Raw genomic sequence first — 14997 nt, forward strand, 5'->3', positions numbered from 1 at the left:
TGGAGATGGGGGCAGGGAAAGAACAGGGACTAAAGACTTACTTGGCTCTGTCCTGAGAGACAGAAAGGAAAATAAGCAGTTCAGCCCTGGGCACAGGGATATAAGAAGAAAGGAGCACAGAAACTACCCTAGGTTTTAATCCTGGTCTTAAGGTCAAAGGAAGTGGGAAGACAAAAACCACCCTCATACCATGAGGAATGACAGAAGAGAATGTGAACACTTGAGAGCAGCTGACCGTGGAAAGTCAGTGAGCAGCAGGATTTTGGGGCCAACTTTCAAGCAGGCAAACAAACTGAGGAAGAATGAGGAAGAGGGGCATAAACTTAGGTCTTGGAGCCTTCCTTCTTAGGCCCTCAACTCCATCCTTGGGATGGTGTTCAAGGTCCGGGTCAGGGACAAAAATCAGAGAAAAGAAGTCCCCATGGTTCTTAGAGGATTCCTCTACCATATACCCAGAATACTTGTCTGTTTGTTGTAGTATAATAAAGGATTTTTCTGTGATGTGTCACTTAGTCTACATACCCACAACCTTTTAGAGTCTAAAGTTCTCTCCCTTTTTGGTGGGAAAGGGCAGCCATTCCTCCATCCCCATCCCCCCAAATCCCCAGTCAAACCAGGCGCTCAAGGAATTACAAAGCTACTTTTAATACTTTGGGGTGAGCCCCACAGGAATAAAAAACACTGGGAAAGGGTAACCCCCTCACCCCCAGGAGTGGCCCAGGGGGAGAGAGGCTACCTGAGGGGAAGGAAGCACAAAAGGGACCCGCTGCAGACTCAGGGCAAAGGGAATGCCATCGGTGCTGGGACCTGTGAGCACTACAGGAGAAAACGCGAGCGTGGTGGGACTGGCTCCAGGCACACAGGCGAAGGGCAAGAGGGTTGGACACGAAGCCACAAAGCTACTTGGGTTCCTCCTTCTTCTCGTTTGCCTTTTTCTGCTTCTGCTGCATGATCTCCGAGTCCCTGGGGGTAGAGATGATGGGGCACTGGGAGGTACCAGAGGGCAAAAAGGACAAGATGCAGGGGGATGAAGGGCACAAGGATAAGATGGAAGTGGATGGGACAAAATTCAGCGTGTGGCTGCTGTATTCCCACCCTAGGAGAACAAGAGGAAGAGAGCTGAGGCTCAAAAGGCAATCAGTCTCTATCTGGCTGTCGCCCAACGGGTCAGAAGTCTGGCCACAGAGGCCCAAGTCTATTCTGTGCTGGGTACCACACCCAGCAACACCAGTGAGAAGGCTGGGAGATGGGAGGAGAAACAAACAGCAAGGAGGGCCAAAAGTACCAGGCTGTCATAACCACTACTGCATTTGAAATGTGAAGCTCCCTGCCCTTGCCCTTAAGGTCAGACCCAGGGGCACTCAGAAATCAGACCGAGGGCAGGCACCCGCCCCAGACCCTTCCTGTAAGGCTGTGAGCTAACAATTTGGAGGGTGGGGAGGAAATAAAACCCTAGAGGAAGCAATGTACTCTGCCCCTCACGACTAGTCCACATGTAAGCCCTGAGGTAGCTCTCTTTCCTGGTACAACCCTCGGTCTAACCCAGGTCGCACCCCTCCCCAGCCCTCCCCTCCCTGGGGCTACCTCTGCTTGCGGGCGGCAGCAGAAAGCCCGTCATCTCGGCGCTTTCCCTTAACCGAGTCGCTCTGCTTTTTCATATTCTTCTGGCGGGCGAGCTCGCGCTGGTTACCGCCTAAAGAAAGAAGGTAAAAGGTGAGTCCGGAGGCCTTTCCGGCCACACACTGGCGACCCTGCTCCCTCACCCGGACACTGGTAGGGTCCAACACTTCATTGCCCGGGCCCCGACTCCGGCCCATTTCGGGTCCTAGGCTGCTGACCGGGGGGGAGGGGGGCCGGCGAGCTGCCACGGGGCAGGTCACACTGCGGGGTGGAGGGCGGACAGTCCCGAGGAGCCTGCTACAGGCGTGTTCCGAGTTTCGGGGCGGCCCGGGAGCCTAGACAGGTGGAGGTGGTGTGTGTGGACGGTTTAGGGTCTCTGTGGGGGATGGGCTGGGACGCGGGGCAGGGGCTCTGCGCCTATCACAGCGCACAGGGCTTCTCACCACACCGCAGAAGGTCAGGGAGGGCCTCTGCCTGACTTGAGGGGGGGTTCTCAAGAAGTGGCGGTGGGCAGAGGGCCGATTTCCGGGCGCCGAGTGTGAAAGGTGCTAAAGAGCGCTCCCTGAGAAAGGCCTCGCTGGGGAGGCCAAGAGGAGGTCAATGGCAGGACTCGGCAGTGGTGTTCGGGGCGGACGGGGAGAAAAGGGCAAGGGGAGGGGGTCTCGGTGCTCACGGGTCATGGCGACGGCAGCGGCTCCGGCCTGCCTCCGTTGCGTCCCCTCGTTCAGTCCGACGTTGCAGGCCCCGCCCCTTTCTCGCAGCGTAACGAAGTCGTCCTTTTCTCCCCGCCCCTTCGCGCCCGGGCGCCGGCTCCCATTGGACACGAAGAAACACGTGGGGCCGTGGGCCACGCTCGAGCCCAGGAGGATGCGGGGGGTAGGTTCGCAGGCCGAGCGCGCTGCGTGGGGCGGGGCTTCCCGGGCGAGGCGTTGGGTCGGGCAGGGAGAAAGTAGGCCGGGTCACGTGGGCAGGGTGGGGGTGGAGGGGCGCGGCTGGCGATGTGGCGCTCCCGCGGGCTCGAGCACGTGACCTGGGAGAGTGACCTCATACGTGGACGGTTTGGGACGCTGACAAACGCCCAGAAGGAACGTTGTGGAAAGGAGGGGCGCTTCGCGGGGGCCGAAACTGTTAGCAGGTTTCTGGGACTAAGCTTGGCCCTGATACTTAGGATACCCCGACCACCACCTATTTGGACCCTTGAGTTGTTCCCGTAATCATGTAAAATCATGTACAAAACGCAACTTTAGAAACCCCCTTCCAGCCACATTGTCCCGCTACCCCAAACCCCTCCAATATAGAAAATCGGAACCACAGCCCTTATGTCCTAAAACTTTGGTCCTGCTCGTTTACCCACAGAAACTTTGTGAAGATGCAGTAGCATGGAAGTATTGGAGGACCCCAAAACAATTGGATCACGGACCTAAGAGATTGGGAATCGCATATACTATGTCCTTTTCTGCCTCTGGACGTTCCCCCACTGTATTGTCTCCACCAGACACACCTGACTTGCAAGAGGCGGGTGAATAGGGCAAAACGTTTAGGTTTCACACCAAACTCCTCATTCTCAGCTCCGTTAATCTTCCGTCTATAAGACTGCCCACCAGTCCTGAGTAATTCATTGGATAAAAGAGAAATGCTTAGGAAACATCACAGGAAAGGATTGGTTGTCAATTTTAACTTGTGATTCTATCCAGCTAGTGCCCGTAGCTAATCTGGCTGAGGCTGGAACTTCAAACGGGCTTCCCCCTCAATCTAGAACTAATGGGACGGCAGTAAACCTCAGTCAGTACTCTCCTTACAATTTTTGTCACGCCCAAGTATCACTTGAACTATTGTCTATTACTTAAAATTTTTGTATGTCTTAAATAGAGAATTTAACTTTATATTCCTTTAGTAAATTTAAAATCAGTATTACCAGCCCAGAAACACAAAGTAACTATAAAAAATAAATACAATTAAAATGAAATATATTAAATTCTACCAAAATAATATCATTGTCAAAAGTGCTGAGCCTGTGGCCTGCCCTCTCTTTCTTAAAAAGAGAAATTAACAAGTGTTAGGTAATAAGGCATGTCTTCCAAATCGAAGCTTTCTCTTGACATAATCAGAAGATTGAAAAACATTTAATTTTTGTACTTTCAATATTATTTAATGCTATGTCTCTATACTAACTACAATTACTTTTCATACCACCAGTAGCACATACCCCACCCTTTGGTACATACAAAATGTAATAGACCCATGTGTGGTGTACAAGTCCTGACTCTTACTGGATTTGATTTTGGACACTTAATTTTCTCTGTGCTTCAATTCCTTTATATGAAAAATGGGAATAATATCTACCCCTTAGTGTTGTGGAAAAGATTCATATAGATTACTTGATATAAAGGGCTTGGCCCATAACAGGCATTCAGCTAATGTCTCCTGCATCTCCCTTCTTCAAGTCCTAAAGCTTCTTCTTCCTTCCCCAAATTCCTCTAACCCTTCTCTGGTACCCAGTCTCTGAAATGATTCCTCCTAATGATTCCTCCCTCCTGGTGTTCACATCCTGTGTAGTCCTCTCTCACACTGAATCAGGGTTGGTCTGTGTGACCAATCAAATATGGCAGAAGTGGTGCTTGCCAGGTGGCACAGCGGTTAAGTGCACACGTTCTGCTTCGGTGGCCCTGGGTTCGCCAGTTCGGATCCTGGTTGCAGACATGGTGCCACATGGCAAGCCATGCTGTGGCAGGCATCCCACATATAAAGTACAGGAAGATGGGCACGGATGTTAACTCAGGGCCAATCTTCCTCAGCAAAAAGAGGAGAATTGGCAGCAGTTAGCTCAGGGCTAATCCTCCTCCCCCCAAAAAAAAAAAAAAGAATATGGCAGAAGTGATGGTATGTCACTTCTGATGCTGAATCATAAAAGACATTGTGGCTTCTGCTTTCCTCTCTCTCTTGGATCACTGACTCTGGGAGGAGCCAGCTGCCATGTCATGAGGAGAGGCCTACATGGTGAAGAACTGAAGCTGCTGGCCAAAAGCCAGGGGGGAAAGAAAATACTTCCATTTAAACACAGCACAGAGTTGAGAGTTAGGGAACAAATTAGAGAGAATAAGAACCCAGGGATCTGAAACAGAGAAGGCCATGAGGCAGGGTTTAGGGACCCTAGATATAAAGTGAGAAAGATGAGGAAACTGGACTTGAAGGATGGGGACATCACCTGCAGACCGACAGCAACAGTCTGACCACAATTCGTGAGAAGAATTTGGGCTATTTGGCTTCCCAGCCCTGGGTTCCCAGTGGAGCCAAGCCACGTGGGTCCCCTTGCATGTAGAGAGACCACAGAACTGATCCCATAGGGAAAGCCAAACCAGCCAGAGATGAGTGAAATAGTGTAGGATGAGGAAGCAAGTTCTCTTTGGCACCTGCTACCTCCTTATCAACTCAAGCAGCTCAGGTGGGTGAGAGATTGGAACAACCCTGTAACCAGTCTTTTCTTAGCAACTTACCTACCCTACCCCCATGCCCAAGAGTCTGTTTCCAGTTCTATCAGGACCTAGACTAGTTGCCACATCCCCAGTTTAATTTTTCCAGGAGTTGCCAAAAAAATTCATTCTTTCAACAAATATTCATTACATTGTACACCAATTATGTGCCAACTGTTTTATTAGGCATTAGGTATACAGGATGAACAAAACATATATATCTCTACATGCATGGAGTATAGTGTAGAGAAGAAACAGCTCTCTCTAATATATATATAGTACATATATATGTATTTCTGTGTATATACTATATATAGTATATGCAAATTGATTGTGATAATTGCTTTGAAGGAAATAACAGATTCTACACAAGGATGATATTCAAAATATTTAACAGGGTGCACAGCATAAGCACCTACCCATCAAAACAGATGTCAGTGTAATCTGCGTGAAGACTATCTGTGAACGATTCTTCTACCCATCTTGGTACGAAATCATAGTACTGCTGGTTCTATGAAGGGAGTATACCTGTGGATCTCATAGATCCTAACTGATTAGTGAAGTGAAGCAAGTGACATTTGAGCTGAAGCAAAAGGATGAAGAGTTAGCAAGGCCAAGTAAGGAGGGTCAGGGAGAACATTTCAAGAGAGGGAATTGCCTGTATGAAGGCCCTAAGGCCCTCCTCCCTCAGGCCATCCCATCAGGAGCCACAAAGTTAGTGGATAGGTAATAGGCAAGTCACTAATGCCTAGTGAGCAGGGTGGTGTGAAACTAGGTCAGTGAGGTAGGTAGGGCAGTGACATGATCTGAGTTACCACTGCTGATACCACTACTAGCTAACATCAAATGAGTGCTTATTAAGTACACTAAGTGTACTTTTCTTCTTCGAGTCTCACAATGACCTTTTGAGATGTCATCATCGTCTTTCTACCGATTTAGAAACCTTGGTGCAGGCAGGTTAAGTAACTTTCTCAAGGAAACTCAGATAATAAAGGGTGGAGCTGAGAGTCTAACCCAGCCTGTGCTCTTCATCGGCAGGATATAAATTTTGAAGAGATCGCTCTGTGGGAGGAAAATAGATTAGAGCAGATAAATGGAAATGAAGAGACCAGTCAAAAGGCTATCACAGACATGTGGGATGCTGGGCCTCATTTGGTAACAGATAACTGAAATGCAGTTCAGACCTATTTGGGCAAAAAAGGGAATTTGTTGGTTTACATAACCAAACTGGGGGATGGGCTGGGATGTGGCTGGCTGTAGGGAAAACTAAAACCAGTGCCAGGGGGATTCCTCCAAGTCTGTTTTCTTTACTCTATTTTCTCAGACCCAGATCCCTTGACATGATAGGAAATGGCCACCAATGGTACCTTCCCTCAAATGTCACAGCTTGTCCAAGAGAGACCATCTGAGTCTCTTCCTTTAGTTTCAGTGTTTAAAATCCCAGGACAGGACTCTGATGGGTCAGGTGCCTACCCTTGTGGTGGGAAGGTGAATATCAGGCAGGATATAATGAGAGCAGCCCCCACCAGAATCACATGATTAGTAGGGGGAAGGAACAGGTTTATCGAGGAAAGAGAGTTTGTTCACAAAAGAAGGAGAATGCTAGACAAATAAAACAAAAGATGTCCATTACATGAAGGAAGAGAATATAGCCACTTGGACTGAGATGGCCATGGCAGCAGAAATGGCAAAAGTGTTCAGCTTCAGTATATCTTTTGGAGACTCAGTGAGAGAGGAAGGTACTCTTGATTCCTGGGTTCATTCATTTCTTCACCAACTATTAAGTAAACACCTATTATATGTCAGATACTTCTAGGCATTGGTTATATAGTGGTGAATAAAGCAGACATGGTCTCTGACCTCATGAAATTAACACTTTAGCAGAGGAGATCAACAATTTACAGGTAAACAAACCAAATAATATAAAATTTCAACTTGTGTTAAGTCTTAAAAGAGAAACAAAGATGTGAGGGTGAAAAATAATGAGAGAGACCCACTTCTGAGGTAACATTTAAACTGAGACCTGAAGCCACTTGTAGGAGAAGTAGATGAGCATTTCAGCAGTTCAGTTGAATCCCTAACATTCCTAACATCCCTCCTTTATGAAGGAAGAGCAAAGCAGTTTTAGGATATTCTCCCCCTCCTCACTATATTCCAAGAATGGTCCTGAATGGCTAAGTCAATCAAAGTAAACTCAACCCTCTTAGTACTGATTGTCTCAGGAACCTAGACCTAAGCTAATTATTGTGTGGTATTCACCTGGTGAAAGTTGTTGGTTCAGGAGTTAGCATTGTGACCTAAATTAGCCTGATTAGACCAATGGGAAGGACTTCTCTTCCATTGTGAGGGGAGGGACAGTGCTCTCTCCCACTGACTTGAACAAGGAAACTCAAAGCTCTGACTTCTCCTGGCTCCTATGAACTTGAAGGGCCAGCCTTAGGTTGAAGCAAAGTGGGTGGCAGAAGGCATCTTGGTCCTTGATGATGCTCTTGGGCCACTGGATACATCAACTGTAACATTTGTTCTACCTCTGAGCTTCCCGCTATGGGAACTACCATATTTCTTTTTTGTTTAAGGTACCTTGAGTCATATTTCTGTTACTTCAGCAAAATACATTTTAATCAATACACAGATAATAGAAACAGCATATGCTAAGGCCCTGAGGTGGGAAAAAGCTTGGATAATTAGATGAATTGTAGGAGTCACATAATGAAAACATCTAGTCATATTATCTTTTGGGGGGCGGGGGCGAAGATTAGCCCTGAGCTAATCTGCTGCCAATCTTCCTCTTTTTGCTGAGGAAGACTGGCCCTGAGCTAACATTCGTGCCCATCTTCCTCTACTTTGTATGTGGGACACCTGCCACAGCATGGCTTGCCAAGTGGAAGCATGTCCGCACCCTGGATCTGAACCAGTGAACCCTGGACCACTGAAGCGGAACATGCGAACTTAGCCACTGCACCACTGGGCCAGACACATATTATCTTAAAGTGCAACCAGCTCTGTCCGTGTATACCAAGCTTCCAGTCAGCTTTCTAGCACCTTGCTTGAAGAGATGAGTGGACAGCCAAGGATCACTGAGCATTGGGGAAAACACTGTTAACATATAAATAGACCAAACAAAACAGAAACAGAAAATAAGCTCTCAGAGGATACAGAAACAATTCCAGGAACAAAAGAAAATGAGAGGGGCAATATAATTAGTAGCCTTAGAGATGAAGAGGATTTTGAACAAAAATAGGGAAACTATAAAAAACATTCAGGGGCCAGCCTGGTGGCACAGTGGTTAAGTTCATGTGCTGCACTTTGGCAGCCCAGGGTTTGCAGATTCAGATCCCAGGCATGGACCTACACGCCGCTCGTCAAGCCATGGTGTGACAGTGTCCCACATACAAAATAGAGGAAGATTGGCAACAGATGTTAGCTCAAGGCCAATCTTCCTCGCTCAAAAAAAAAAAATAAAGTTCAATAGAAGGGTTGGAAGATAAAAGCTGAAGAAATATTCCAGAAAATTGAACAAAAGATAATGTTAGATAATAGGAGAGGACAAAATAAAAAGGTTAGAGAATCAGTTCAGGAGGTGCAATATCTGAATTATATGAGTTTTGAATGAGAGGAAAGTAAAAAAAAATAGAGGGGGCCCATGGAGTGCTCAGCACAAGGAATGAGCAAAGATCTACGCCACCACATATCAGAACACTAGAGTCCAAGAGAAGATCTTAAAGGCTTACGAGACACAAAATAGGTCACATACAAAGGATGAAGAATCAGAATGACTTCAGCAGCAACACTGGAAGCCAGAAGACAATGGAACAATGTCATCAAATACAGATCTGAAGATCTAAATTAATTAACAACCTAGACTTTTTCACCCAGCCACATGATCAATTAAGAATGAAAATAGAATAAAGACATACAAAGTCTCAAAGGACTTATCTACCATGCATCCCTTTCAGGAAGCTATTGGAGATGTACCTCACCAAAATGAGAGAGTAAACCAAGAAAAAAAGTCATAGGATCCAGGAAAAAGTGTGCCCGACATAGAAGATAAGTGAAGGAAATACCCAGGCTGCTAGTGAAGGGCAATCCCAGGGAGTCAGCTTTGCAGCAGGCTTAGAGAGCAACCATTTCAGACTGGAGCAGGAGGATGAAAGGCTCTGGAGGCATATATCTAAGAAAAAATGGAAACATAAAACTGATAAGTTAGCTGATTGCATTTGAATATATTAAGATGGAGAGTTCCACTTCTAGAAGAGAGTATAAGACTTAATTGATAATAAACACATAAATAATTAAGTAAACAAACTAAAAAAGAGATAATTATTAATTTCAGGGGGAAAACATAAAAGAAAGGAAATGTAAACAGTAAACTAAGCATCACAACTTGCAAATAACATTTACACACTCATAAAATGTAAACATTCAATGCTGATCTGACAAAAATAACATTACTACATTAGGAAAATAGAAAGTACATGCATATTTATGGGGAGGATGAGAGAGTTAAGTCCTTATTTTTAAAATAGAAATCAGTGGCTAATATCTGAAACTGAAAAATCCAGAAGTGGGGGCCAGCCCAGTGGCATATCGATCAAGTTCACACTCCGCTTAAGTGGCCTAGCGTTCTTGGGTTCAGATCCTGAGCACAGACCTACACACTGTGCCTCAAGCCATGCTGTGGTGGCATCCCACATACAAAATAGAGAAAGACTGGCGCAGATGTTAGCTCAGGGACAATCTTCCTCAAGCAATAAGAGGAAGATTGGCAGCAGATGTTAGCTCAGGGCCAATTTTCCTCACCAAAAAGAAGAAGAAGAAGAAGAAGAGTCCAGCCTGATGGCACAGTGAGTAAGTTCACATGTTGAGCTTTGGCGGCCTGGGGTTCACCGGTTCAGATCCCAGGTGTAGACCTAAGCACTGCTTGTCAAGCCATGCTATGGCAGGCGTCCCATGTATAAAGAAGAGGAAGATGGGCACGGATGTTAGCTCAGGGCCAGTCTTACTCAGCAAAAAAGAGGAGGATTGGCGGCAGATGTTAGCTAAGGGCTAATCTTCCTCAGAAAAGGAGAAAAGAAATCCAGAAATGGCATGATATTTAGAAAAAGCAATAAGTGCCAGAAGAAACAGTAAAAGAGTTGTAATGTCCTTTAAGCAGTGGGAAGCAGAGATAAGGGGTAAGGATTACTGTTTTTCATTATGTTTTGTATAGAACTTGTATGAACATGTATAACTTCCATAAAAACAAATAAATAGTAAGTTAAAAACCCAACCATGGTAATGAATGAAATAGCCTAGGAGAGAGTGGAATGAGAAGGAGTCTAGGTACTGATCTCTTAAGAACTGTTCGTTACGTGTCACTAGCTGTCCTGATGTAGAAGAGTATGGGCTGCTAACGTGGCATGACCTCACGAGTGTGGAAAGAACACGGGCTCTAGAGCCAGGTGGCCTGAGTTCAAATCCTGGCCAGACCACTCGCTGGGATTCTTATGTGCCATGGACCCCTTTGGAAGTCTAATAAGGCCTATGGACCCCTTCTCAGAATAATGTTTTTAAATATATTTTTAAAGATTGGCACCTGAGCTAACAACTGCTGCCAATCTTTTTTTTCTTTCTGCTTTTTCTCCCCAAGTCCTCCCAGTACATAGTTGTATATTTTAGTTGTGGGTCCTTCTAGTTGTGGCATGTGGGACGCCGCCTCAGTGTGGCCTGATGAGCAGTGCCATGTCTGCACCCAGGATCCGAACCAGCGAAACCCTCAGCTGCCAAAGCAGAGTGTGCGAACTTAACCACTCAGCTATGGGGCCAGCTCCTAAATATATTTTCAAAAATACACCCATGGTATTTGTACACTCATGTTTGTAGCAGCATTATTCAAAATAGCCAATAGGTGGAAGCAACACAAATGTCCATTGACAGGTGAATGGACAAGGAAAATGTGATATATATATACAATGGAATTTTATTCAGTTTTAAAAATGTAGGGTAGTACCATGTCTGATACTACCAGGCAAGGGAAACAATAGAAAAAATAAACAAATGGGACTACATCAAACTAAAAAGCTTCTGCACAGCAAAGGAAACCATCAACAATACAAAAAGGCAATCTAACAATTGGGAGATCTTTGCAAACCATATATCTGATAAGGAGTTAATATCCAAAATATATAAAGAACTCATACATCTCAACAACAAAAAACTAACCCAATTAAAAAATGGACAAAAGATCTGAACAGACATTTCTCCAAAGAACATACACAGATAGCCAACAGGCACATGAAAAGATGTTCAACCTCACTCCCATCAGAATGGCTATAATAACAAGACAGGAAACAAGTATTGGAGAGGATGTGGAGAGAAGGGAACTCTCATACACTGCTGGTGGGAGTGTAAACTGGTGCAGCCACTATGGAAAACGGTATGGAGATTCCCAAAAAAGTTACAAATAGGGGGCCAGCCCCGTGGCATAGTGGTTAAGTTCACACACTCCACTTCGGCAGCCCAGGGTTCACTGGGTTGGATCCTGGGCACAGACCTGTGCGCCACTTATGAAGCCATGCTGTGGCAGGCGTCTCACATGTAAAATGGAGGGAGATGGTCACAGATGTTAGCTCAGGGCCAATCTTCCTCAGCAAAAAGAGGAGGATTGGCAGTGGATGTTAGCTCAGGGCTAATCTTCCTCAAAAAAAAAAAATTAAGAACAGAACCATCATATGATCCAGCTATTCCACTGCTGGGTATTTATCCAAAGAACATGAAAACACGAATGCATAAAATTACATGCACCCCTATGTTCATCACAGCATTATTCACAATAGCCAAGACTTGGAAGCAACGTAGGTACCCATCAAGGGACAAAAGGATAAATAAGATTTGGTATATATGCACAATGGAATACTACTCAGCCATAAGAAATGATGAAATCCGGCCATTTGTGACAACATGGATGGACCTTGAGGCTATTATGCTAAGTGAAATAAACCAGAGGGAGAAAGTCAGACACTGATGATCTCACTTATAAGTAAAAGGTAAAAATGATGACAAACACATAGAAACATGGATTGTATTGGTGTTTACCAGAGGAGAAGGGGGAGGAAGGTAGGTGAATGGGGTAATTAGGCACATGTGTGTGGTGATGGATTGTAATTAGTCTTTGGGTGGTGAACATGATGTAATCTACACAGGAATCGAAATGTAATGAAGTACACCTGAAATTTATATAATGTTATAAACCAATGTTACCACAATAAAAAGAATTAAAAGAAAAAAATGAAGTTATAAGAGAAAATTTTTTTAAACATTAAAAAAATAAAAAGGAAGGAAATCTTGACACATGCTACAACACGGATGGACCTTGAGGACATTATGCTACGTGAAATAAGCCAGTCACAAAAAGACAAATACTGTATGATTCCACTTATGACGTATCTAGAGTAGTCAAATTCTTAGAAACAGAAAGCAGAAGGATGGTTGCCAGGGGCTGGGAGGAGGGAGAAATGGGGAATTATTGCTTAATGGGTATAGAGTTTCAGTTTTGCAAGATGAAAAGAGTTCTAGAAATTGGTTGCACAACAATGTGAATGTACTTATTACTGAATTGTACACTTAAAAATGATGAAGATAGTAAATATGTATTTTACCACAATTAAAAACTGAAACAAAAATTTTTAAAAATATATGGGATAGGGGACAGCCCTGTGGCATAGTGGTTAAATTCAGTGCACTCTGGTTTGGTGGCCCAGGTTCATGAGTTCTGATCCCAGGCATGGAACTACACCACTTGTCAGCCATGCTGTGGTGGCAACCCACATACAAAATAGGGGAAGATTGGCACAGATGTTATCTCAGGGCTAATGTTCATCAAGCCAAAAAAGAGGAAAACTGACAACAGATGTTAGCTCAGGGCTAATATTCCTCAGCAAAAAAAGAATAATAAATAAATAAATAAGATAAAGGAAAACAATTATATTCAAATACAGTTATAAAAATATTAAAATGTTTGTCATATAGTAATAGGGTGTTTTTATCAATGCATTAAATAAAAAGATCTAGAGGAAAGTCTAATAACGATTATAATTATAAAGTGGTGATGAATGCAAATCATATTTGGATATCTCTCCAACAATTGTAATGTGAAATGAAAATATCCATTGTTTCTGTTGGTGGGAACATCACAGGTATTGCCAGTACCAGTGGTTTGTTGCCTACATTCATAATCAAAGGAGATGTTAAATTTCGGTTAGAGGTTGGTGAAAATAAAGGTGTAATCTTTTCCCTCCCAAGTTCACAGAATCTCTGAATTCTATGATCTTCAGAGCCAGGTTCAGAACCTCTGCCTGTGACCTTGGATAACCACTTCGCTGCTCCAAGTCTCAGTTTTCTCATCAGGCCATAGTGTTGGACACGTGCCTAACTCATTCACTCTCGCACTTCTAGGCAATTATGTCACACCATTTTCATACCTCAACCCCCATCGCTCCTCCCTTATCCTCTCTCTCAGTTGCTCCCTACTTCACTGAGAAAATTGAAGCAATCAGAAGAGAACTTCCACAGATTCCCACCACATCTACACCTTCGCTGCCTGTGTAGCCTGTTCCCATGGATGAACTGCCCATACTCCTATGGAAAGCAAATCTTGAATAGATCCCACCCTCTCTAACCTACACCACTCCAGCAATCCTCTCCTCTCTCCTACATCATCAAAGTTTTAGGAATATTTCGCAAATAATTCCCAGCAGCATATAAACATGCTATTTCTCCCACAGTAAAAACCTTCTCTTGATCCTGTTTCCCCCAACAATTAACTCACTATTTCTTTGCCCCCATATTTGGCAAAACTCAAGTTTCTTATATTCTCTGTATATTCCTTTTCTACCATTTTCTTTACACCTAATCCCATCAGGCTTTCATCTCATATCACCAGAACTGCTCTTGGTAAGTTTACCAATGAACCCACATTGTTAAATCCAGTGGTCAATTCTTTTTTTTTTTATAACAATTTTATTGAGCTATAATTCATATACCATACAATTCACCCATTTGAAGTGTAGTGTCCAATTTAATGGGTTTTAGTATATGCACAGAAATGTGCAACCATCACCACTGTCAATTTTAGAACATTTTCATCACAATGTCAATTCTTAATCTTCCTTTTACTCGGCCTATCAACAGCATTTGACAGTCGATCGATCCCTTCTCCTTGAAACATTTTCTTCACTTAGCTTTCAGGATATCACACTCTTTTGGTGCTCTTCCTTCCTCACTAGCCAGCCCCTTTCAATTGGCTTTGCTTTCTTTCTCCCTGACCTCTTTATAGAGATTGGAGGGCCTTGGGGTGTAATCTTTCAGGCTCTTCTCTATCTTCTGGGTGATCTCATCCAGTTTTGTGGCTTTAAGTACCATCTATGTTAGTACCACCAAGTTTACATCTCCAGCCCAGACATCTTTCACCATTTCCAAACTCGTGCATACAACTGCCTGCTCCACATCCCCATGTGGAGTCTACTAGACAACTCAACGTGTTCAGAACTAACCCTGTTCCACCTGCAGTCTTCCCTACCTCCGTTGATGACAATTTCATCATTCTAGGTGTTCTGGTCAAAAATCCTAGAGTCATCCTTGATGCTATTTCTCTCTCACATACCACATTCAGTCCATCAGGAAATCTTGTCCTCAATAGATCCAGAACTCTGTCTTTCTGTCACCTCTGCTACCCCGTGGTACAAGCCGCCACCACCATCTCCAGCTTGGATTACTGCAATGGCCTCCTAACAGGTCATGCTGCTTTTATCCTTGTTCCCCTACAGTCTATTCTTAACACAGCAACCAGAGTGATCCTGTTAAAATAGAAGTGACTTCATGTTACTTCTCTGCTCAAAACCCTGCAGTGACTCCCCATTTCATTCAAAGT

General features: G+C 44.3%; 1 protein-coding gene and 1 long non-coding RNA gene across 3 annotated transcripts; both read right to left on the reverse strand.

Annotated features, from left to right (window-relative positions):
• Positions 1 to 626: 626 nt before the first annotated feature.
• On the reverse strand, positions 627 to 2534 carry SERF2 (small EDRK-rich factor 2). 2 transcript variants are annotated; one of them, XM_014847098.3, is made up of 3 exons: positions 2294 to 2534; positions 1585 to 1693; positions 627 to 963 (listed from the first exon to the last, which is right to left on the reverse strand). In XM_014847098.3, the coding sequence occupies exons 1-3, from the start codon at positions 2298 to 2300 to the stop codon at positions 900 to 902; spliced, it is 180 nt and encodes a 59-aa protein (XP_014702584.2). In that variant the 5' UTR covers positions 2301 to 2534; the 3' UTR covers positions 627 to 899. The 2 variants fall into 2 exon arrangements, with proteins under 2 accessions (XP_014702584.2, XP_014702585.2); XM_014847099.3 differs by having other exon boundaries at positions 627 to 986; positions 2294 to 2523.
• A 3486-nt stretch (positions 2535 to 6020) lies between these two features.
• LOC139042693 (uncharacterized) lies at positions 6021 to 14832 on the reverse strand. The gene is made up of 3 exons (XR_011499728.1): positions 14731 to 14832; positions 9155 to 9261; positions 6021 to 6152 (listed from the first exon to the last, which is right to left on the reverse strand). It is a non-coding gene; the product is annotated as an uncharacterized lncRNA (long non-coding RNA).
• Between the last annotated feature and the right edge of the window lie 165 nt (positions 14833 to 14997).

The sequence above is a fragment of the Equus asinus genome, chromosome 2 (assembly GCF_041296235.1).
Source record: "Equus asinus isolate D_3611 breed Donkey chromosome 2, EquAss-T2T_v2, whole genome shotgun sequence".
In the NCBI taxonomy this organism is placed as follows: domain Eukaryota; kingdom Metazoa; phylum Chordata; class Mammalia; order Perissodactyla; family Equidae; genus Equus; species Equus asinus.

Coding starts and splice junctions, on each gene's coding strand:
- SERF2 (XM_014847099.3), bottom strand. Junction 987..1,584: donor GCTGCCGCCCGCAAGCAGAG/GTAGCCCCAGGG, acceptor GGTACCTCCCAG/TGCCCCATCATCTCTACCCC.